The sequence below is a fragment of the Mustela lutreola genome, chromosome 10, assembly GCF_030435805.1.
Source record: "Mustela lutreola isolate mMusLut2 chromosome 10, mMusLut2.pri, whole genome shotgun sequence".
Classification (NCBI taxonomy): domain Eukaryota; kingdom Metazoa; phylum Chordata; class Mammalia; order Carnivora; family Mustelidae; genus Mustela; species Mustela lutreola.
Window position 1 is genome coordinate 13,923,434 of NC_081299.1, and position 24,984 is coordinate 13,948,417.

Here is a 24,984-nt window from a genome sequence, read left to right on the forward strand (position 1 = left end):
GAACCATCAGAGGGAACGTGGCCTTGCCGATACCTCTCAGTTTCAGACTTCTCATCTCTCTTCCCTCCCACTCAAGCACACACGTGACAACACCAAGGCCAACGTCATTATTATAGGACCATATAATCATTACTATAGGACCATTATTATAGGACCAGCCCCTCAAATTTACAGTACAAAAAAAAAATAAAACCAATTTCCAAATGACTTAATGGTTTTGTCTATTTTCAAACCACTTTTAACTTCTTACTAGTATCACCAAGAACTGGGAAGACATTCCCAAGGCTCGTGATCCCTGGCCCGGAACCTTCTGCTGAGGATGACCTTGGGAAGCATTTTCATCTGTGACAGTAAGCCAGACTTACCTTTCTCCTGAGCCATCTCTTGCAGACAGAAGTAGATGACCCTGGCTCCCAGGCTAAAGCCAATCAAGGTGACAGGTCTCTGGCCCTGTGGGAGACAGGACACAGGTGTCTGGGTGGGGGGACACTTGCCAGTTCAGCATCGGCCCTGATGAGGATGGCCCTTGTACACTCCTTAGTGCTTGCCTCACGTTTAATGAATCATGCATCTGCTACCCCCACCTCCGATGGTCCCGGAGCTCTGATGTCTTAATCGGGACAGACAGGGCCCTCATTCCTGCAAGAATCCACCTGCTGCTGGAACTGCTTCCTCCCAGGCTAACAGGCAGCCTCTGGCTGGGTTAATTCCTTTTCATCGCGAACCATTACCCAGCCACTGTCTGTCTCTTCTTCCCCAGGGGACAGGACACATCTATTGGGTGGCAGACGACGACACTGAAGTGGGATATGCCAGGGAGAGGAGGCGGCGGTACCCCAGGCTGTGACGATGGGGACCCAGGCAGGGACATGTGGGGGAGAACTGGTCTGTTTCCAGAGGGGAACATGGGACTGAAATATTGGCTTTACATAAGAGAAGGTAGTAAGTAGTCACAGAGAGGGATTTTCTAACTAAAGAACTTGTAGGAAAGGCAACTGCTAAGAGGAAGAAAGTTATGGGGGATAGCGGTGCCAGTTCTACATGGAAGGAGGGGACAGGAGCAGGGGGGCTCCCAAGGTCTGGTCTGGTCCCACAGTCTCTTCCGTTTCCTTGGTTTTGTGCCAGTACATGAAGATTAACCTTCCCCCCGTGCTGCCCCCATCCCCCGCCATGTATGAGGACAGGAAACCCTTGATCAAATAATTAGCCAATTCTGCTGGAACCATGGCAATGGCTGCTCATCCCCACCCCAACACCTGCTCACCCTGCAAAGTCCCTGCTAACAGAACTCCTGAGTTTTGCTGGTGCACAGCCCTCTGGCTGGGAACAAAGTCCCTCCGACTCCCTTACAGCTAGGGAGGCCCAAGGACCAGAAGGGACGCAACAGTGTGACTTCCATGCCCCTCACTCCGCTTTCCTGCCTCTAACTCTCCGGGATGGGGAGGTCGTGCCAGCAGATCTGTCTTGGACCAAAAGAGAGACTGAATGCAGAGGATATGTGGCCATGACACTGAAGGAGTTGGGGCTCCTGTACTGCAAGGCCGTCCATGTGGGAGGCAGAGTAACAGCCCGCCGAGAATGGCCCCATCCAAACCTTGGGGCCCTGTGAATGCTGTCTTAGAGGACAGAGAGGGAGGCAGGAGGGTCAGAGTGAGACAGGTGACGTGCTGGCAGAAGCAAGAGACAGAGAAGCAGATTTGCAGATGCTGCACTGCAGGCTTAGAAGCTGGAGGCAGGGTGCTACCAGCCAAAGAAGGTAGGTGGCCTTTGGGAGTTGGAAAAGGCCGGGCTGTGGGTGCTCCCTGGAGCCGCTGTCAGGGACCCGACGCTGCAGACCCACGGGAGACTCCTGACCGCGGAGCTGTAAGATAATACACGTGGGTTGTTCTAAGCCCATGGTCATGCGTTACGGCAGCGAGAAGAAGCGAAGACACACACGTCGTCATGGAGGCTGAGAGCCGGCTGTTCCACGGGAGAGGACAAACACCCGCCTTGTTGAAGCCAATACCACTCTGGTCTTTGCCTTACAGCCAAACCTGGCGCAGGACTGCTCCATTGCTTCTGGCAAAGACACAGTGATCGGAGGGAGGGTCTATTCCTCAGTTTACCCACTGTGGCGGAAACTGCTCATTGTCCCTCAGTATCCGTCCTCCCCTTTTCCTGTAGCTGAAGGTCAGCAAGGTTCACGGACACACGGAAGACAGATGGCCTTCCCCTGCTTGTGCACCCGTAGGAGTGGTCCTAGGACCAGGGTCTGGCTGATGAGAAGTCAGTGGAAATGCTACCAACCAGGCCTTTGCTCTTTCTTCTCCGACCCTTGCTTTCCCCTGCTGGCTGGGGCTGAGGCTGACATCTGGGACCACGGGGTCCAGACTACGGATAGCAGAGCAACACACCCCAAGGCAAGTAGGTCTCTTCACCACGGCAAGCGCTCCGGTGTAAGACGGCCTCCCTCAGCTTTTCCTTGAGAAACAGACTTCCGCCTGCTGGAAACCACCGTTGTGGTTCCAATAATCCTAACCTCACAGTCATCTCTGAAATGCTTCTCCAAACTTTGGTCTCCATTTACTCAAATTCATCTTGAAGGGGGCAGTTTCATTTCCCTGGTAGGTACTGGATTCAGATTTGGAAGTTTTCCAATTTCAGATTTATTTATTTATTTGAGAGAGAGAGAGAGAGAGAGAGAGAGAGAGAGAACACGCACGCACATTAGAGCATTAGCAGGTGTGGAGCCGAGGAAGAGGGAGAGAGAGTCCTCAAGCAAACGCCCAGCTGAGCGCAGAGCCTGACGTGGGGCTGACCCTGGGACCATAGGATCATGACCTGAGCTGAGACGAAGAGCTGGATGCTTAAGTGACTGAGCCACCCGGGTGTCCCTAAATTTGAAAAGTCTGATAGTTATTTATCTTCCTGACCATCGTACACGGTATTTGACTAAAGATCTGCTCAGATGCTCGCAGGAAGAAGCACCTGGCCTTGTCCATGCCCGCAGATGTCCGCTTTTCAGTGCTTACCTAACCACTGGCTAGAAATGCACAATCTCAGATTCTCCTCTCACTGGTTCATCCTGGGATACTTCTGGGACTTGAACTAAGGGGCAGTGAAGACCGTCCACCCCCACAAAGCCACTAGACTATCTCCAAGTGGCTTGTCTCTAGGGCTGACGTCTGTGCACAGGTCCGGTCGCTCACCGCCCCTCTTGCCCCTGCCCCACGTCCCATGGCCAGTCCCAGGTACCTGCTGCCGGGAGAGTAGGATGTGGGCCAGGTGCTTGCCAACCTCTGCTGACCGGTGGAGACACACACCCCAGGGGTTGTCGATGACGTTGGCCACAGCGAGGAGTGAGGCTGGCCAGGTCAGGGCAGCCACGATGCCTGGGGAGGCGGGACATCAGTGAAGAAAGCAGGGTGGGGAGGCCCTTCCAGGGCAGTGAGGGGCTGGTTAACGGAGGCTCAAGGGAACGCATGCAGAACCTTGAACTTGGAACCTGTGAGTTTTCTAAGGGCTGCCAAACTGCTAAGTAGCAACAAAGCAAGCTGCACCTTGTGCGGGATCCCTGGACTAGATTCCTTCTGTCCAAGCCTCTGTCGTGGCTGGGAGTCCGAGGATGGCCTGGGCTTGTCCCTCCACCCCGTGTCCTCCTCCCACTTTGTGCGACGCTCTGCAGAGCCAGTCCCGCGCCGTGCCGGCCACACAAGGCTCCGCCGTGGGACTGGCTTTGGCCAGCGAGACCTCAGTCGATGTGAGGCTTGGGATGGTTTTGGGGCAGCCTCTCGAGCACTCCTACAGCTGGTGTGGGCTGGCCGGCTGACCCCAGGGGAGGGTGACAGACGCATGGCGCAGAGCCGAGTTGCCCTTGCTGCCCCCGACAAGGCCAGCCCAGATCACTGGTCGGTCGGCTGATCCACAGCCTCCCTCAGCCGTGTGAGCAGGGCCCGGTATCAGTCAAATGAAGCCTCACGACTTCTCTGCTGCTGTGAGAAATGAGTGCTGTCGTAAGCTACCGGGTTTGGGGGTTGCTTGGTACGCGGCAATAGCTACCATATATGCTGTGTGATGATGTGGTTGGCTGTTGGCCTGTCCCCTCCCCACAGAGACCACAAACTTCACAGACAGGAGTGCAGCCTCGACTTCTATGTATTCCTAAAGCCTGGTACAGTGCCTGGCTCACTAGCAGCCTCAGGCGTGCACAGATATGGCAGTAGTGGGCATGCAGTTGGCAGTGGGGTGGGGCGGGGGGGTGCTTACCGGACAACACCGTGTACTTCAGGGCCTCCTGGGCCACCATGTTGGCAAGGCCACTGAGGATGGTCTCCAGGGCATTGCCGAGCTCCATCAGGTATTTGGCCTCCCAGGCCAGGCAGTACTGCTCCCGGCTGTGGGCCAGGGCTGCCCACGGGGCACTGAAGGTGCCTAGGGGAGAACACAGGTAGGTGGGGTCTCTCCTGTCTGTGGCAGAGGGTGCCCCAGCCCAGCTTCCCAGACAAGCAGTGACGGGGGGACCACGTGCCCTGGTGGATTGGGAGCGGCAGCTGTTCGCGGAGCAGACGGAGCACTAGGCAGAGCAGAGTGTCACTGCGGCAGTCAGCAGGCTGGGTTCGGGTCCCAATTCTGCGTTCATTAGTAGCGGGGTGACCCTGCACACGACTGTCCCACCCTGAGCTTTGCTGTGCTTATCTGCGCAGGGGGAGATGAACATGGAGCTCCCTTTACAGCAGTCGTAGGAATGAAGTATTGGAAGTTGTGTGTATGTGAAGTGCTACTCTTTCTCACCCTGCAGACCTTCTGGCATCAGGTGCTGAGGATGGATGATAGGAATGTGCACTGCACCAAGCAGCTGGCTCTGGGAATCAGTGGGAAGTCATTCTACAAACTCAGGCTGGGAGATGGTCTAGAAGTTTGGGGTAGAGGCACCTGAGCCCAGCTCTGCCCTGACCTCACTGGGTCACCCAAGGCCCTTGAGCTTCAGCATTCTCACTTAGGGACTAGAAATGGGGGATGAAGACATCATCACGACAGTGACCAACGTCAGACAGAAGTCCAACCCCGACTGTGTCATGTCCCTAGCATGATACCGAGGCCCTCAGTGAGCTGGCCCCCCCTCCTTCCCAGCCCCATCGCTCCCCAATTTCTCACTTATACTCTGCCCTCCCCCCCCCAGAAACACACTGCAACTTCTCATAGCCTCTGAAACAGGCTTTGCTTCGTAGCTGAGGAAACTGAGGCATCTAGGCCTCCCTCGGCAGGGGCAGGGCCGTACACATATCACAGTCACTATTCTGTGAGCACAACAAAAGGGCACAGCAGGACACCGAGTCTGGACACCCCTCCCCACCCCCCCAAGTGCCTTCCTGCCTGCTGGCGTCACAGTGCACAATCACATGGTCTGTTTGCCACGGACTAGACTCCCGAAGCCTGGGGATGGAACATGTAATAAACACTCACGAAAATACGATCATGAGAGAATACGTGGCACCCCCTTCCCGAGGCTTCGGGTTCTGGACATCAGCTCCCTGCCTGACTCCAAGGCCCCATCCGTACTGGAGGGTGTCAGGCCGACACAAGCACCACCCTGGGGCCACCCTCCACCCCCTGCAGACACACGGCCATGGTTCCACAACAACTCAGGGTGGAGAGCAGGGGCTGGGGTGTGGGCAGAGAGTAAGGGTGAGGGTGTGTCCCGGCCGGGTAGCTCCCTGGTTACTTGGCTCAAGGCCAGGCATGCCCCCTCGGGTCCTACATCTGTAAGAGTGGAACGGTAACATCTGACTTCGGAGTGTCATGGGGATCACGTGAGAGGTCACACGCACCACACTGTATAAACTGTAGAGCAGTGTATCACCCGAGGCCCTGAACAGGGGCCATCGAGCCAGACAGAATGGTGGTGAGTCCTGCCCCAGTCCCTGGCTAGCCAGGGGACCCTGAGAAGCCCTTATGAACCTCAGTTTCCTTATCTGTAAAATGGGGGTGACCAGGATGTCCACCTCCCTGGCCTGGAGCGAGGGACTCAGTAAGCAAGTCTCCTGAAATGCTTGGATTAGTGCCTGGTTAACGCAAAGCTGTTGTCATTATTGTGCACAATCCTGTTTAATTGGGGGGTGGGCTGCCGAGAATCCAACAGTTCCTATCACGCAGAGCAAGCGTGTGATGTCACAGCGGCTTCTCTCCCAGGAGAGACAGGAAGAGGTGCCGTATCTCCCTCCTGAACTTAATCTAGTTTGCTCCGTTTTTTATCTCCCCTGCCCCCGCTTGCCGGGACGGCAGGCTGCACCAGCCTGCGGGAGGAGAACACTGAAGAGGGTTTTGGGTTTTGACCTGGGGCCGAGAGAGAGCAAATGAGGGTAAAACAAGGAGAAGGAATGTGCTTTCCCGAGTGGTCAGAATCGCAAATTCCTCAACTTAATGCTTGCTCTTGCTCCTTCCTTCCTGTGTTGGTCCTGCCTGCAGCGTGGTGGCGCGGAAAGGAGTGAAGAGACACCCACGAACTTTGGGTCAGGAGACACGGGTTCGAATCCTCCATCTCCCTGACCTCCCGCGACCCCTCTGGGCTTCCTCTTTTGCTAGATCAGGACAGAAACAGCCCCCACCTGGCGGGGGGGGGATGCGAGGATTGGGGGATACAACACATATTGAGTCCCCATTGTGTGGGTAAGATGCCTGACTTGGGGTAGCTATGCACTAAGTGCTCAGTCCACATTAGAGGCCTACTGTGTGGGGACGGGGACTGGTGATCCCACACCAATGAGGCTTGGGCACCTGGTCATGCCTCTGTACAAAGCCTGGACATTTTCTCACTTGCTTTCTTCTGTGTTGTTTAGAAGAGCTGTGCCTTCTACGCTCAGATCTCAGAGATCCGGAAATTCAGGAGGCTGTCAGCATGTGTCTGGCTGGGGTGTTCTGGATTCCCTGGCCCACCCTGCTTGCGCTCTCTCTCTCTCTCTCTCTCAGTGATGAACTGTTTGCTGAGCCTCACACCGGGCACTTGCAACAGGGAGCCAGGCAGTGGGTGGACCACGGTGTTAGTCCTTGATGCACCCCGGTTAGAACCCCCTCGAAACGCATGTTCAAAAGAGAGCCACAAAGGGGATGTGTGTTTGTGGAATGTCCATGAGAAACTGGGTGCCTTCCATGTGTTAGCTTGTTTAATTTAAACTTTGCAAGCATCTCGAAAGGCAGCAATCATTTGTTCTACTTTACAAATGAAGCACCTGAGGCACAGAGAGGTTAAGTAATTTGCTTGAGGTCACATGGTCAAGATGTACTGATCTCTCACCTACTTCAAGTCCTTTCAACTTTAAGCCACACACCGAAAGTCCTCTGGTCTCTCCCACTTTCTCTGAGGATAAATTCAAGCTCCCTGTCATACCTTACATGCTCTAGCATGATCTGACCCTGTCAACACCCCTGCCTTCTAGCCCCCCCATTCCAGCCATCCTGTGCTTCTTTTGCACCCCTGGACCTTGGTACATGCTGCTTCTTTGCTTGGTTTATACTTCTTCCTCCTTCTTCACCCAGTTAACTCCCGGTCTTTAGCCTAAATGTTACTTTCTCCAGTAGAACCTCGTTCCTTCATTCCACAGAAACACTCTGTTGGTTCCTATACTGTGCCATCCATAAACCTTCCATGAAATTATTGCTCAATCGTCTGTCTTCTGTCTTGGACCACATGTCCCAGGGTTGCTGAGGCCATAATGGTGCTCTCACCATTGAGTTCCTAGGCTCAATGTCTGGCACGTGCTGTGTATGATACTCTAGGAACACTGCTCAGTGGCTAAATTAGTAGGTAAATGGGTGGGTGAATGAATGGTGAATGGAGGGAAGGGTAGATGGATGGTTGGGTGGAGACAGCGATGGAAGCATGCATCAATGAGTGAATGGGTGGGTGGCTGAATGGACAGGTAGTTGGATGACAGGTAATGGATGGATGGGTGCACAGATGAGTGAGTGGATAGATCAATGAATGGATAGGCGAGTGGGTGGATGGTGATAGATGGAAGGGCGGTTGGATGGGTGGGTGGGTGGGTAGATGGATAGTTGGATGGATGATGGATGACAGGTGTGGGGATGGACTGGTGGACAGGTGGAGGGCAGGGGGATGGATGGATGAGTGAATGAGTGGACAGACTGATGGAGAGATGAAGGGTGGATGGGTATGGGATGAAGTCATCTCACCTTCTTGAGCCTCAGTTTCCTCCTCTGCAAAACTGGGCCCCTCCCCCACCTCTCCAGAGGTACACATAGGCAAGAGCATAGGCCAGTATTTGGCCCACAACAGCAGTCCCAGCTCGGTCAACACTTGCCCCACCATCCCCCCATCTCTGCTCTGCCCCGGTCCTCACGGTATTTGCCGGATGCCAGCCATCCTGTGATGGCAATGGTGATGTGCAGCTGCCGGCCTTCCGTGAGAGGCAGAAACGTGAACTCTTCGATGGCCCCGACACGCTTCTTCATCTTGTATCCTAAAGACCCAGACACAAAAATGAGGGTGGAGATGACCAGGGACAACAGGAGTGTTGGTCAGAGTGACTCTCCGCGCTCACACACTCGCAGTGAGTGCCAACTGTGTGCCTTCTCCCTCAACAAAATGTCTCGTTTTTAAAGTCATTTAATTTAGGTGCCATTATTGTCCCCAGTTACAGCCAGGGCTAAGAGGCCTCTGAAGGCCTGCCAGCTCCCGGAGCAGAGCTCGGGTCGTAACTCACTACTTCATCCCGACTCCATTGGTTCTAGATCTTTTCTTCCCACGAACATCACGGGAGTAACACATTCCTCTCAAAAAAGTGGGTCAAAGTGACCACAATTCTCCATGTGGGGAGGGATGGATCCCATTTGGGGAGTGGAACAGGGATCTGTGTGTGGGACTGGGGTGCTGTTGGTCTATGATATAACCCCCCCCAATTTACCAGTATCACCCCCCTCCCCAATAATACTAGTAAATGCAGGAAGCCTGCAGCCAGTTCCTGAAGGGCTGGGACCCAGCATGAAATAGAGCTGTGTTCTCCTCTGTCCCCTGGGGAGCCATGATGGGTGAGAATCTGGGCCTGTCTGTGAGAGCCGGGACCCCTGGCGGAACATCCCCCGGTGGCCCCACATTCCTCTGTCACCTCACCTGTCAGGCCAGCTCCAGCCGCCCCGAACAGCGAGGTCATGACGGCGATGCCCGCCACCGAGCCCAGAGCCGCTGCCCCAGCACTGCCAATGATGGTGGCAGCGCCAGCGGCCACGAGAGGGGCAGCCAGACCCCCGGTCACGCCTGCGAGGAGAGCGGCCCATGGTAGGTAAAGGGGAGGAGATGCGGCCTACCCGGTTCTTCCCCCATTGGCCGCCCACCGCCTTCCATGGATGCTTCTAAGAACGTGAATGAATGTACTTCTGCACCTGGTGTGCGCCGCGGCCACCTCCCAGCTGACCCCCCTACCCTCTCCTCTCTAGCCTTGAGCCTGCTAGGATTCTATTCTATGATTCTACACTGCTATTCTGCACTGCCTCAGCGCATGCGCGCCCCCCTACCCTGGCCAACCTGGGCGGGCCTTACCGATCACAGTCCCGCCCCCGACAGTTGCCAGGCCAATCAGGAGATAGCGCTTCCATTTCCTCCGGTTTTCTTTCTTCTTCCGGGATGCCTCGGCCGTTCTGTGGGGGAAAGAGGTCGGTCTTTAGGGCCGGCGGTGCCTGGCACCCCCTGAGACCACCCTGCCTCATCGAGGCCCCAAACTAGGATCAAGGCCGGGGACGCTGCCATGCAGAGCGGGGTACCAAAGTCACCCTGGGCCCATCGATGGTTTTAAAAGGCTGGAAATTTTCTAAAACCCAGCTGGGAAAACCCAGTGTGTGGGATGTGCTACTTACCTAATGGGTCCGTCCTAACAGGGTTGCAATTTGAATAATAAAAAGACAAAAATAACAGTAATAATAGCAAAAGCAGCACAAAAAATATCTTGGAACAGATGGACCCAGACCAAGTACAAATACGATCACAGACTCCATCGCCCCTGTCTGCCTTTCCCTCCCCTGCTCCCTACCCTCTGAGCCCGTCTCCCGCTGGAAATGTCCGCCTTTGGAGACCTTGGCCTCGGGGCATAGCTGGAATCGGCCAGACCTGACCTTTAAAAGCTATAACATGGAGTAGAAGGGAAGCATTTGGGGTGAACGGGGTCAGGTGAAGCGGGGATGGCCGCGTGAGCACGTAGAGAGTCACCAAGCCCAGCCCCCGTGTCAGGTGGGCAGCCCCCGTGCTGTGGGGCCATCAGGAGCACGATGGGGGAGCCAGGGCAGGTCGGTCGGTGCAGTCCTTATGAGGGCGAACTCTGAGCTGAAGTTGGAGTTTGGACAACAACTCAGTGTGTAGCATGACAGCGAGACGATCAAGAGGGAGAATGGTTAATATTTACTGAGGAATTCCTTCTCGCCAGCCACAGTGCTTTGCACTTCACATGGCTTCTCTTACCTAGGAAGCAGTTTTATTATTGTGCCCAAATGACACAATGTCCAGTTGAGGGACAGCAGCAGCCCCCTCCTGAGGGCTGCGGGCGTGGAGGAAGAGAATGTCCGTCAAGCGTTTAGCACCACAGCACCCTGCAAGGGGTGACCAAAATGGTGGCTGTTATATCACGCGACTAGGCGGATTTCCCTGATCCTCTACTTCTTCTTGGGTAAAATGGGACTAACAACAGGTAGCAAGTCAGGTGGCAGGTTGTGAAGATGAAACGCATTCTTTCTTCACCCATCCAGCCAACAGCCTGTCACGGAGGGTAGGCTTCGTGCTGGTCATTCTGTATGTCGTGTATCTGTGAGCAGAACCACGTGGCCCTCGACCAAGACTTGTTTCTTGCCCATCTCGTTCCTCCTGAACCGCACGTTGTATCGAGAAGTAGCTCATCCATCGAAGAGGAGTGGGATTTGAGCGGAGCGTTCAGGAGCTGCGATGCCGTTTGGTTCTCTGCCGGCTTACTTCTATGAATTCTTTTTCTACACACCCCCCTCTCGGGTGTGGAGTATGGCCCTTTGCAGCTCCTTCACTGAAGGGAAGGGGAAACCCAACATCAACATCCCCACGCACGCCACAATTCATGCTAACGGACATGAGATGAGGCTGAACTGTGTGCATTGAGCCTAGAAGGCAGGATGGTGACAGGGCATGGGTTCTGACATCAGGACTGTGAACTTGACCTTGACCCCTGCTGTGTGGTACTGGAACACCATCCACCCGGTTTGGCTACCCCTCCCTGTACTAGTCCTCCCTGCACAAGCCTTACACACCCCTGCCCTTGGAAATGAGGGGCCCTAGGACCCACTGTCACCAAAGAAAGGTCAGTGGAAGGGGTGTGTGTCATTTCTGGAACAATCTTTAAGCGTCACTGCAGGGGTCTGATGAGTCTCCTGCTCTGCCACGAACCAGCAACATTCCAGATAGGGGTCACTCTGTCCCCCTGGGACCTGGGACCAAGACAGTGCAGTGAGGACTAAGGCCACCGCCAGTCTGCAACGGACACATCCTGTGAACAAGAAATGCACCTTCGTCGAGTAAACCACTGAGACTTGGAAGTCACCTGTCCCTGCTGCAAAAGCCAGTCTATCCCGTTGCTTGAGCTCCTTGCTGTGACCAAGCAGTGAGGATCTGACCCATCTGACCTGCCTCACCCTCCAAGTTGGGATAATAATAGCACTTCCTCCCCGGGGGCGCCGTGAGAGCACAGGAGATAATCCACACGCCACTAGCGGCATACTGTGATCAGTCAGTATGTTTGCGGCTGTACGGGTCCTGTCGTTACTACGGTAACCCCCCTCCACTCGGGCTGCAGATAAGCTTTGGCCCTTGATCTCTAGCACCATTCTGGGTAAACAGGGAGGTTGGAAATGAGTTTCTCTGGGCAGAGTTCAAGGTCTGAGGAAAAGACTCGTGCCGCTGAGGACGTGTAACAGGAATGTGCACTGCACCAAGCAGCAGACTCTGAGTCAGCGGCGTCCCATTTCACAGACTCAGGCTGGGAGACAGTGTGGGAATTGGGGGCAGAGGCATCCGAGCCCGGCTCCGCCGTGATCTCCTGCGTCACCCCGTGCTCCTGAAGTATCATTTTCTCACGTAGGGACTGGAAATGGGGGGATGAGGTCAGCTCCCACCACAGGGATAGATAGGATAACCCTGATCCTTGGCTTTCCTCCCTCCCAGCCTCCGTGTCTCCTCCCTCGGCCCTGAGTGACGATAGTGCCCCCCCCCCCCAGCATGACACTGAGGCCCCCCGGTGGCCTGGCCCCTGCCTCCTTTCCAGCCATTATTTCCTCCCTCACAGTCTGCCCTTCAGAAACACTGCACTGCCCCCAGGCAGTGCCCCACTGCACTGCCCCACTGCACTGCCCCACTGCCTGGGCCTTGGTCTCTGTGCTCCCACTGGACCTCAGCTGTCAAGGACCTTCTCACCTTCCTCTGGGCTGGCTACACATTCATCATCGTTTAAGAGTCACCTCCTCCAGGAAGCCTGTGTGAGCCCCAGGGATGCCTAAATGCGGGACTCTGGGGCCCTTCACCTTCTGTCCTCAGCATGTAAGTCTGGACCACTGGTTTTCAAAGGGGGGGGACTTTGTATTAACTGCATCACAAGCTCCCAGGGTAGCTGTTAAAATCACAGCTTCCTGGGCCAGAAGCCCTGGGCAAGGAATTGTGCCCATGGCAAGCCCTCCAGGGCCCCGCTGTTTCTTAAGCCGAACAACTGCCCAGACAAGACCTTTCCTGCTTTCTACCCTCAGCAGCTTGTCCTGGGCTTGGGACCTGGACGGTGCTCAGAAAACGTTCTTTGAGCAGAACCTAATCATTCCAACAAGGACTGGCCGTGGACATGTTTCTACAGTATCTACTTCCCCTCGCACTGCCCAGATCTGTAAAGCCAGTGGGGCATTTTGGCTAAATAAAATATTTAGCCACAGAATGGGCCAATCACCACCAAGAGTAAAACTTCTGAGATACTAGGATCTGTCTGGGATGTTGTAAAATTTTATAAATTTCTGCTTCTAGATTCTTCCTGCAGCGACATCTGTGCAACCATGATAGGAGATAATCTTCCCTTTTAGCGGAGTTTATGCAGAGTAGGGGGGAGCTTATACCCTTAAGGGAATAAAATACATAACCAGTAAATATGGTTCTTGAAGCTGTTTTACTTCAATGTATGAATCCTAGTGTATCGAATCCATGTCACAAAGATTAGATGGGTGATATACTCTAATTGCTAGTGTTATTATTTAAATGTTTATAAAAATTTGCTGAACCACAGAGAATACAACATTCCCCTCCCCGCCAAGTTATTTAGCTAAGGACCTCTCTCTCAGTGTTAACCCAAACTGATTGCCTTACTTTTATTTAAGTACTCGAACGTTCTTAATAACTGTTTTGTACATGAAACGAAGGGCTTTGCCAATCATCATTAACTAACACAGCATTTTACTCCTGCGATTAATTCCATTGTCTGGCTGAATTTCAACATCTGAAGCACCGCAGGAGAGGCTGGCTGGGAGACAGGGCTATAATGCTTCCCATATTTGGAAGTGGGAATTCAGAGCACGATGCTAAAACCGAATGGAGCCCTGTTCCCATCAATGACCGTGCACTGGTCAGATACCACAGCAATCTCTGCCATCATCCAGTCCTGGTCACACTCGTGTTCTGGGATGCCAGAAATGACCTTGAGTTGGCGTTCCCTGTCAGCCTTCCAAGAACAGAGGCCGAAGCCACGGATACATAGTGAAGAGAAAGACACCTACGTTGCCCGTGTCACGGATCCACAAATAAACGTCACCCCTGCCACCACATCTCCCATGAGAGGGTGTTTCTTATCCTCATCATCAAGGGAGAGCATATTTCTGGGAGTTCACACTTCTTAAATAAAAGTGCAGAAAGCCCCATTAAGAATGATCTTTACTGGGGCACCAGGATGGCTCAGTCAGTGAAACTTCTGACTCTTGATTTCGGCTCAGGTCTTGATCTCAGGGTCGTGAGTTCAAGCCCCGTGCTGGGCTCAACACAGGGCATGGCAGTTGCTTAAAAAAAAAGAAGTATCTTTACTGCTTTCTTCAGAATTAAGGAAGGAACCAGGGCGTGTCCACTGTGCCCTGAGGGAGGCACTGAGTGCCATGTTCAGATGGGTGCGTTGGTTGAAACTGGTGGTGCCACTGGCCAGCGGTGTGACCTTGGCCGAGGCATGTCACCCCTCTGACCTTCTGTTTCTTCCTCTGCAGAACCGTGAAGGGACTGTCTGAGAAGGCATCTTCCGAGCGCTCAGGACAGCTATGGGTTGACCGTGTCATTCTGATATCATCAGTGTCAAGCGCCAGTAGGACATTCACTAACATTTATGGGCACCTACTAGGTGCTAGGTGCTGGGCCAAGCTTCTGACCAGCATCCATTCATTTAATCCTCCCAATAGCCCTGGTTTGGAGATACTACCATCATCCCGCTGTTGGAGGTAAAGGAGCGAAGGCACAGGGAAGTAAAGTCACTGAACACACAGGAGAAGCTCGCACGGCCTCCAGGCTTGGGGGTGGGAGTCGGGCGGGCAGATCCAAGAACAGATATATCCTACGTGTCATCCTCTGAACCCCAGCTGCAAAGGATCGCCTCAGGGTGTTGAGTGATCAGCTCACCTTGCAGAAACACAAACCGTGGAACTAAAAGAAATTCAATCCTCTACTTGTGTAGGTGAAAAAAACTGCTGTGGTTGCCCAGGAGGGAAAGCAACGTGTCCAGGGCCACACAGACATTCAGTAGCAGAATTACACTGAGAACTAGGTCTCCTGGCCTAATGGTCTCTAGGCCTCCCCTGGGTCTCAGATCCTTCCAGAGGCCACAGGAAGAACCCGATAGGTCTCCAGAGTCTCTAAAGCGGAATCTAAAAATTACACACGTGGAATATTTTTCTGGGGAAAGGGCCTGTATGTAGGAATGTCAACAATGATGATTGTACTACGGCAAATAATGTTTTATTCAGCCAGTGACTCTGCAAGGTTTGCTCAAAGCACTTCACATGTACGAACTCATCTGAGCCCTCCCAGGGACCCTAGGAGGAGGGTGCTGTTTTTGTCCCATTTTGCAGATGAGGAAAATGGAAGCCTGGGGGGGTTAAATAGAACTTTTTTTTGCATCCTCCCTGACCTGGCATTATGAGTATCAGCAGAACATATTTTTTTCTTCTGATACTAAGATTTCCAAACAAACAGCTAGGATTGTCCTTCATTTCCAAGCGTACACATATGCGTGTGTGTGTCTGTGTGCAACAAGGCTCAGGGCCGAGCTCCTGATTATGGTCATGGGCCTGGATCTAGGGGTGTCTTCACTGACACAGCTCTGGGAATCAACACAAGCCTGTTTTCGTGCTATTTCAACTGATCAAGGTGCTTCCTTTCTCCAGGAAACAGCCCCTTCCTTTGCCCTGCTAACCGGGACAGGAGGGCAGCTCTCGTTTGAAGCCGGCTTCAAAGCTACATTCCCAGCTGGGTGGAACTGGCACAAACTGGCTACTCTGAGAGAGCCATTGGGCAGGACAAAGAGGACGCTGGGAGACGTGCCTGGTGCGGAGAGCCTGCGATTAGGCTGTGACTGGGACTGACTGATTGCTCTGGTATCAGAACCCGTGTAAGGTGTTCTGGGGCTCTAGCCACGTGACCAGGATAATTTCCCTCTGTACACAGTTGACCCTGCAGAGAGAGCAAAGCCGCTCCACAGCTGGGAGGGACGGGGGCCTGCGGGAGAAAGGAGGGACTCCTGTGTTCTGCGCACCTGCTGCGGGCCAGCCCTGGGCCCAGCCCTCTACCCCACTGCATTCGTTTTTCACAGTGCCCCCGGGAAGACTATCCTTATTCCCATGTAACAGATAAGAATATTGTAGTTTAGGGAAGGGGGGGCCCTGTCCAAGGTCAACAAGTAGATGGTTGTCACAGATAGGATTTTGATCCAGGCCACTCTGGCCCACAGACAAAGGGTCACAAGAACAGAGCTGGGTGTCAGGGTCACGGACTGCTCCAGTCACAGACCCATGCCCCCCCCGGCCATAATCCATTCAATCCCCACTTTGTACAACCGAGGATTGGCACCTAGAGAGGGGAAGTGACTTGCTAGGACCAGGCCACCCAGAGAGGCAGGGCCGCACTGGGACTCTCGGGCCGGTGCCTCTTCCATCTACCTGCATCAGCTGTTACCGAGGGGAGCACGTGTTAGCGGGACAGGGCACTCAAGTGGAAATCCTCTATTCCTGGCAGGCAGGGCTGGGGTCACAGGGCTCCCCTTACTCAGACTCCTCCTCTTTGGTTTCCTTCAGGCTCTCAAGGAATGTCTCTTCAAGGAGATCCAGCTCCCCCAAGGGCACTCGGAAGACGGAGGTCATGTGGCATATGAGGACTCGGGCCCGCGCATCATAGCGCCCTGGGAAGAGAGAAACAAGAACAGAGAATCAGTTTAGCTTTTAAAGAGCCGTGCAAGCCATACAGCCCCAGGCCTGGAAACGGCCTCCATGCACCACCCCACGGAGGCGGTCAGCTAACCCGTGGGCCAGCCTCCTGGATGGGATACCGTGTAGCACTGAAAACCACTGATCAGAGACAAGGTGGTATTTTCATGAGAAGAGCAAAGATCAACTTTTTTAACCCCAACGGTTTTAAGGAGGTGTTGAAAACAGGTGTGTGCTTAAGGACCTCCCTGGTGGGAAGTGCATATTGATTTAATCACCCGGAGGGCCATTTGATAGTATGGACCAAAACCTGAGAACACCGTGTATCCCCCAAATCATAGAGTCACAAAGCAGAACAGTGACTGAGGGCTGGGGAAGGGGTAAGGAGGGATTCAGTGTTTAGGGGGACAGAGTTTCAGTTTTGCAGGATGAAAAGAGCTCTGTAGGGGTGCCTGGGGGGGGGGGCTCAGTCGGTGGAGCGGCTGACTCTGGGTTTCCGCTCAGGTCACCGTCTTGGGGTTGTGGGGTCGAGCCCTGTGTGTGGGGGCGGTCCGCACTCAGCAGGAAGTCAGCTTGAGATCCTCTTTCTCCCCTCCGCCCCTCCCCCTGCTCATGCTCGCTCTTTCTCTAAAATACATAAATAAATCTTAAAAAAAAAAAAGAAAGAAAACAAAAGAGCTCTGGAGATGGACAGTGGTGGTGGCAGACACAGTGAATGTGCTTAATGCTGCTGAACGGTACACGTAAAAATGTGTATTTTACCCCAATGTAAAAAGGAGGGGGGAAAGATGTGCATCCCCGCTGGCCCCGGAATTCCATTTCTGAAATGCTAATCTTGAGAAAACAATCCTGGATGTGGGAACTAGGAAGTAAAGGCCTTGTGGAAATGAGAGCATTCTGGAGATTTCTAACACCAGGGTTCCGTTCCATAAACGACAGCACATCCACCCCACAGAGAAGAAGCCGTAAAAAAAAAAAAAGAGAGATTCTTAAGAAGTTTGTAAATCTGAAAAAGATGCTTAGGTAATGGAACAAAATTTTTAAAATGGATGGATTTACTTAGGAATAGGGTCCTGACTAAGGGGAAAAAAGCCCACTGCTGAGGAAAAAGGGAGAGGAAGACGTCAAATTGGATTTTCTCTTCTTCGCTCATTCTCCTCCTCTACCCCGCACACCCCAAGTCCCCGAGACCATAGTTTATCTAAAAACATCTCTACTGGGGGAGGGCAGGAATCTCCCTTGCAACCCTGTCCCTGCTCCCCAACCCTCTGCTGGGAGGCCAGCCTCTCTGACTGGGACCAGTCCCGGCGAGGGTTGCGGGGGGTGGGGGGGGAGGTCCCGGTTCTCTGTCGAGAAGCCATGCGCCCAGCCATCTGGTGGGCACAGCTGGGTGGCGAGGCCCCTCGGGGTGTAGCATGTCAGCACCTCAAGCCCCCAAACCTCCACCAGTCTCCAGTCACTCGCTGACACTGGGGCTCCCCTCTGCCTCACTCATGTGGCTCCAAACTCTGGTGGGACAGGACGGGTGTTATTTGGACCCCGTTATCTGGACGCCCCCAAACAGTCTGGTCCCATAGTGTGGAAGTCTGTCTCTGCAGGTGACAGCCAGGTTTGAAGACCACTGGTCTGGGGGCTGAGTGTAGGAGGAACAGAGCTGCTGTCACTCCTGACCTGGCTCTCGGTTTCTCTCCTTGGTTTCCGCGCAGCCCAGAAACATCTCCAGGCCTGGGCTCCTGGCACTCTGCTTTCTTCTTTCTTTGGCAATAATGTAGAAACGTCATGATCAGAACCACATCCAACCCCTACCATGACCTACGAGGCCCCTCGTCAAAGTCCCTGACCTCGACTTCTAGAACATTCCTGCTTCAAGGGCCTTTGCACTTGTCGGTCCACCACCTAAAAGGCTAATTCCTGAGATCTTCATGTGGGCCTTCTCCTCCTCATTCAGGTCTCTGTTCAAAGCCTCCTGTCCAGAGAGGCCTTCCTGACCGGCCGCCCATCGCTCTTTATCTCTTTTCCCTGGCTTTTTCCTCCTCACAGAGCTCACTATCTCTGATATATTCATTTACTTTTGTTTGTCTCTCCTCCTGAAATATAAACTTTGTAAAACCAACCTTATAAGAGTAATCTTTGCTCTATCTTTAGTTCTCCGAACAGCGCTTGCCACAAAGAACAAATGTTCAATGAATAATTTGACGGACCTGGGAGGGATTTGTGTGTCTAACCCTCAGCAAACAGCTCATCCTTGCTTGGGTGGAAAATGGAAATGGTGAGTCACTTCACAAAGGTTTGAGGAGAGGACTTCCAGTCCATGAGAGGCCCCTAATGAACATTACGGAATTAGACTCCTCCGCTGGGCGCCCGCGATGTGGGTAAGTATATTATACTAAAGTATTACTAAATTATACTACAGTAGTAGTGGCTAGCTTCACCACGTGTGGCCCTCCTTAGTCCTGGAGTCTGAGGTTTCAGCTTCTGCAGAATAAACCAGTCCCTTCCTAGCACTAGGGCACTCCGCGAGCCGCGAACTGGCAGCGTTTGCCTCACTGTCCTTGACCACAACTGCCTACGTGCTGCGGAATAGGCATGTCGTGTCCTGGGGTTCCTGGGTCACTTACACACCCCACTATCACAGACTCTTGCATCCAGGTGATAGTTAAGCTGTGGAAAGTAAGCCAGCCTCCGCCATGGTGATTCATTGGTGGCAATGATAATTAGCTGTGAATTCATACTACACTGCATAAGGCTGCAGTGATTGAGTTAGCTTCTGGAATATGGGTTGCCAGCAGGACTCGTGATTAGCTCCCTGAGTATACTGGGGCATGGGGCTCGGGAATGTCAGCCCTGTGTAAAGGTCACTGGCAGCCAGGCTGGTGGACTTGGAGGTGAGGTCCCACATAAGGCAAACGGTAGCTGGTGGGGGAGGGGCATGAATCCGAGGTGACCCAGACACTGGAGTTTTCTGGTTCTGGCTCTACTGCCAACTTGCCAGTTGGCCGACTCGCTCCTCAAACACCCGACTCTCCTGTTGTGGAGCTCAGGTCAAAAGCCTGGGCATTGCCCTGGTTTTTCTGGTCGCCCTACCCTGACATCCCATCCACCAGCTAATGCTGTCAGCTCCACCTTCAAAATATATCCTGAGTCGGGCCCTGGCACTCCGCTACCACTGGCCACCGTGGCCACTGGGACTACCTTTCCTCTTCAGCCACTGGCCATTACTCTGGTTCTCATCTTTCATGCTTGCCAGCGCTCTATCTGCCACAGAGCAGCCAGAGGGGCAAAGTCATACGGCTGATTGTGCTCTTTCCCCAACTAAAAACTCTCCCAAGGCACTCAGAATAAAATCCACATTTCTTCCCAGGGTCCATAAGGCTGGACATTACCTGGCTTCTTCCCACCACCCTCTCCCACACCATTTTCCACTGATCCCTGTTTCATGCACCAGTATCTGGCCCACCAAGAAGCCAAGCTCTTTTTCCCACCCCAGGGCCTTTGCACTTGCTATTCTAATGGGAAGGCTCCTCTCCCAGAGCTCTGCCTGGCTGGTCCCTTCTCATCAGTCAGGTCAAAAATATTCTCTCCTAGGGCACCCAGGTGGCTCACTGGGTTAAAGCCTCTGCCTTCGGCTCAGGTCATGATCCCAGGGTCCTGGGATCAAGCCCCACATCAGGCTCTCTGCTTGGCATGGAGCCTGCTTCCTCCTCTCTCTGTCTCTCTGCCTATTTGTGATCTCTGTCAAATAAATAAATAAAATCTTAAAAAAAAATACAAATAAAAAAAAAAATTCTCTCCTTACAGAAGCCAGCAGCCTCTAAAGTCAAGCAGCCCACCGCTGGCCAGACCTTTCCTGTCCCTCGTTCCTATCACTGTTGCATCTGTGGATAACTTGACTATCTGGTTCTTCCCACCAGACTGTCAGTCCCACAGGGGCAGAAACTTTTGCTTTGTTCCTTGTTGTCCCCCAGTGCCCAGAGCGATGCCCAGCAATTCGTAAGATGTGTTGGCTCTTTAACTAACTGAAGCTTTCCCTTGTCTGCAGGGTTCTCTGATGTGCCCACCTGTTTCTGCATCCCGCCTCCAGCTGAGACTTTTTCTCTCTTTCCAGTGCCCTCTGAACTCTGCATCCCCAGGGGACAACGGAGACAGTGCGTTTGCTGGGTAAGGCCTCTCTCCTCCTCTGGGTAGGATCATCTCTTACAGTGACGAGTTACTCTTAAATGTCAAAGTCTTGACAATGCCTCAAATACTCTCTCGGAGCTGCTCATCACTCAGATCCTTTCTCAAATGTCACCTCCTCTGAGAAGTCCTCCCTGACTCCACTCCATTGCTTTCTATTCCTTTATCAAAAGGTATTTTCTTATCACCTTTTAAAACTTGATTTTTAGGGCGCCTGGTGGCTCAGTGGGTTAAAGCCTCTGCCTTCGGCTCAGCTCATGATCCCAGGGTCCTGGGATCGAGCCCCACATCAGGCTCTCTGCTCAGTGGGGAGTCTGCTTCCTCCTCTCTCTCTGCCTGCCTCTCTGCCTACTTGTGTTCTCTGTTTGTCAAATAAATAAATAAAATCTTAAAAAAAAAAAAAAACTTGATTTTTACATTGGCCGACTTATTTATGATGTTTCCCCCTCCGGAATAGAAGCTCCAAAATCACCATACATTCCTAGCATCCAGGCCTGTGCCCAAAGCAAAGCAGATGTGTAATTATCATTGTAAGAGCAAAGAATGGGCAATTTGTAGGAATGAATGAATGAACGTATCTCTGTTGGGAGAGGTCCAAAATAGGGGAGAATAATTATGCTGGATAAGATTTGTATCTCCTTCCAGCAGAAACACCCTATGATTAATACTCATGAATACTGGAAGCTTCCTTTATGCACTGCTTCCTCGAAACCAGACTTGGGACTACCCTCTGCACGTACTGATTCCCTGAATTCTCACAGTCACCCAAGCAGGTGGCTGTGGTAGTATCTCCATCTAATCCAAAGAGGCACGGAGACTGAGACAACTGGGTCACTTGTCCTGGGTCACCCAGCTGGTGGGTGGGAAAGCGGAGGGTCTGACCACAAACGCTGTGCCCTTGGCCCCACCCAGGACACAGGAACCATGGCTGAGGCAGCAAATCACTGTCTTTACACATTTCTCAGGCCCATATATTGCTTTTGGCTTCTGCTCCTTCCTCCTGGCCTCCCCTTGAGTCTGGATCAGGCCTTGATCTTACCTGAAGTGGGCAGTGGGCAGGTAAGATAGCCCCCATTGCTCCTGAGGGCTGCTCAGGTCCCAGTCCAGCTGGAAACCCACCCAAAGGACCAAGGCCAGGGAAACTGGTCTCCCGAGGTCCCTTCTAACTCAGAGATCTAAGGGTCAGTCTCAGGGTGCCTGTTCCCCATCCCACCTCCCAGGAGGCAACTTCAAAAGTCCAAGGTTAGCTGGACTTGAAACAGCTCCACAGCAGCCTCTGCCCTATCTTTCATCAACCTCAGGAGACCAGAGTCTGCAAGTCACTGAGGACGTGAATCCAGATAATGCCATGTGGGGTTGAGACCCACGATGGAGGTCATAGGGCGGCTCGTGAAAATTCAGATTCCCCAGCCCCATACTCAGGTCTGGCACGGGGCTCGGGAATGTGTACTTTTCTCAAGCTCCCCACGTGATTCTGAAGCAGGGGGTCCCTACTCTGAGCAACACAGTGGTGGGTGAGCAGGTTAGCACTTCCTGGTCTGAGAAGGTCTGGGCACCCTCATGCCTGGAGGCAGGGGCGTGATCGAGATCCCCTATGCTACCTGGTCCATGGCGTGGTCCAAACCGTGGTCCAAACCGTGGTCCATGGCGCTCCTACTAAGTGCCGAGCACCCCCTGAGGCGCTGGCCCGTGTGATCGAATGCCCATCCTCCCCACGGTCTTGGGAGTTTAGTATGACAATGCTCAGCTTTGCGCAAGAGGAAAAACAGGTGCAGAGAGACCTTCTAAGTCACTGAGCTGAGAGAGAGGCAGAGCTCAGATAACAAGCAGGATTACTGGGTGCCAATGCCTCTGTCCAGTCCAGTGTAGCTGTCTCTCAAAGGCAAATAGTATCCTCTCAAGTGAGTTTGGGGGCTCCAGGATGATCCCATGTGGTCAGCGGTGCATCTTTTCTGTGTTCAGGGATATGTGGTGTGCACACACAATCCCAGGCCCAGCCCCAGCCCAAATAACAGGTCACCCTGTTCTTAGGAAACTCTTTGTGGTTGTTGTTGGTGGTGGTGATGGGGGAACCGAGGGAGCTCCTCTGCTCAGCCACCAGGGGGCAGGAGTGTACCAGCCCCGCACAACTAAGAGTGGCCCTGGTGCCCACTCCAGACCTACAACCATGCGCTGCAGAAGCCCTTGGTGTCCAACCCGTTCCTCTGACTTAGGAAGAACAAGGGCGTGTCCGAAATCACCCAGTATGTTCACGACAAAGCGGGGGCCAGAACCCACACTTCTGGGCCCTCCTCCCCACCAGTATCTCCCAACAGAGAAGCTATGGCTCCAGTACTTCACTGTCCAGGGCTGTCCTATGCATCAGAGGACATGTGCCCCCCCCAGGTGTTGTGATAACAACTCCACTCTCCCCACATTTTCAAACACACCCCCGTCCCCGGAAGGAGGTGGTATGACCTTCACTGCAAGGCGCTGAACAAGCCTCTGGGCTCAGTATGGCTCCATCTCTAAGTACAACATCGGCAAGGCAGGCCCAGGGCTGACCTTGTACTTTCTGCAGAGCAGCAGGATCCCAGACCTTTGGGAAGAGCTCATGGTCACTGCCTTCCCTTTGGGGACTGCCCTCCACGCCAAAGAAAGGGAGCCCAGAGGCAGAAGCCTCACCTTTGTTGTCACACAGATTGGGTCTGAATTCTCAGCTGCCTAGCTGAAAACTTCAGGCAAGTTTCTTGACCTCTCTGAGCCTCAGTTTCTTTGTCTGTACGACGGAGACAAGAATACCCTTTTAATCTGGCTTTTGTTGAGATGAAACAGGAGGATGCCCACGAAGAGCCTGGCCAACCCGCAGGATGCACTCCCCGTTCAGTAAAGGGTGGCTCGTCCTGCTCTTTTCCTGGATTCTGACACCTCCTCGATCCTTATGCTAAGACCCTGGCTAAGAAGCCGGCTGCTGGTACCGCCCTGCTGGTATCCCGCAGGCCAGGGATTTTACTTCTCCCCCTAGGGTGTGAGAACACCCTTCTCAGGTTGTAGTCATGCAACTGTCACCCAGCCTGCTCTACCAGCACCCCTCAGTTGACCCACTTCAAGAAAATTTTAAAAACCTCTCCCTGTTTTCACTCTCAGTGAACCTTTTTGCATACAAGGAATCTATGCCTTACTCTGATCCTATTCTGCTCTGCCCAGCACTTGGCACTGGCTTTAAGCTTTTACTTCTGCCTAGGGTCCTCACTTTGCGTGGCGGAACATAACTCGGGGAACAGGGCTCTGAGGATGGACCCCCTCATGGGAGGATCTGAACTCAGATTGTTTTTTCCCATGGCTTATTAGAGGGGGACGGTTAAGGGCAGGAGGCTGGTGACAAGGTTCCTTGAGGACTAGTGGTCATAGGTGTAGAGGGGTCACTTCCGAGACTCTCCTTCAGCTGCACCTTTTCGCTCTTCCGCTCCTGCCACCTGGGGCCCCCCACTCTTTGTTCTGACCTTGTCAAATCTCCTTAAAAAGTCAGCTGTAAGGTGGAGGTCTTTTATTACTTTCTATCCGCTTGAGAAGCATAGGGGTAGTTAAGAGAAGATTCTGGAACCACGCCTGTATTTGCATCCTGGGCCCATCACTTTGTAGCTGTGTGACCTTGGGCACGTCATTTCCCTCTCTGTGCTACAGTTTCTTCTTTTGTAAAATGGAAACAGTAATGGCATCTGCGTACTAGGGTCACAGTGGGGGTTAAATGAATGAGCATAAAGCGCTTGGCTCGGGGCCTGCCCATAGTGGGCCTTCCATAGTATCAGCTGTGATGAGAATTACTCCCGGGGCCAGACAAGATCTGGTGCCCAGAGTGGGTGCTTGGTTCTTGCTGATGGATGAACCAGTCAGTTCTGATACTGGTAACAGACTGTATGAGTTTCAGCGATGCTGACAGAAAACCCAGTGTACACAATTTGACCATATCGAAACACCAATATCTCAAACTTTTCTGATTCACCAGGGAGGTAGGGTTTGCAATTCAGTAATAAAGACCAGGTCACAAAGCAGAGTCAAGTTTGCGGTAAGGCAGTTGTCCCAGGTGGCAGGTACTTCCTTCGGGTCCGTGGCCTGGAGTCAATGTTATCTTTGGATTCAGAGTCCAGAGGGCGAACCCCGTGATTCGGGGCACCTGGGCACCTGGGCAGAGCTCACAGTGACATTCACTTTGCCTTAAATGGAATTTTGAAACTTACTTTGAAAGGAAACCCTGGGCTACTTATTTAACCTCCTGAGCCTGACTTCCTCCCCCGTCCATGGGGGTAAAACTACCTCCCTTTGCAGTTGGCCTGAGGATTATACACCAAACAGCAATCTACAATCTACATGTAAGACATAGGAAGGCAAGTAGAATAC

At 53.1% G+C, this 24,984-nt stretch overlaps 1 protein-coding gene and 1 long non-coding RNA gene across 5 annotated transcripts in view; one reads left to right on the forward strand and one right to left on the reverse strand.

The window, feature by feature from the left end:
• Positions 1-24,984, reverse strand: part of TMCO4 (transmembrane and coiled-coil domains 4) — an 89,784-nt gene that overhangs the window by 39,896 nt on the left and 24,904 nt on the right. For all 4 annotated transcript variants that reach the window (XM_059135288.1, XM_059135287.1, XM_059135289.1 and 1 more), the window contains 7 exons: positions 16,274-16,406; positions 9,536-9,633; positions 9,110-9,253; positions 8,340-8,459; positions 4,249-4,413; positions 3,238-3,374; positions 366-450 (listed from right to left, as the gene is read on the reverse strand). In XM_059135288.1, coding sequence (XP_058991271.1) covers positions 366-450; positions 3,238-3,374; positions 4,249-4,413; positions 8,340-8,459; positions 9,110-9,253; positions 9,536-9,633; positions 16,274-16,406 — 882 coding nt within the window. The remainder of the gene's footprint in view (positions 1-365; positions 451-3,237; positions 3,375-4,248; positions 4,414-8,339; positions 8,460-9,109; positions 9,254-9,535; positions 9,634-16,273; positions 16,407-24,984) is intronic.
• Positions 16,400-20,949, forward strand: LOC131808940 (uncharacterized). Its single transcript, XR_009344996.1, has 3 exons — positions 16,400-16,659; positions 18,577-18,803; positions 20,537-20,949. It is a non-coding gene; the product is annotated as an uncharacterized LOC131808940 (long non-coding RNA).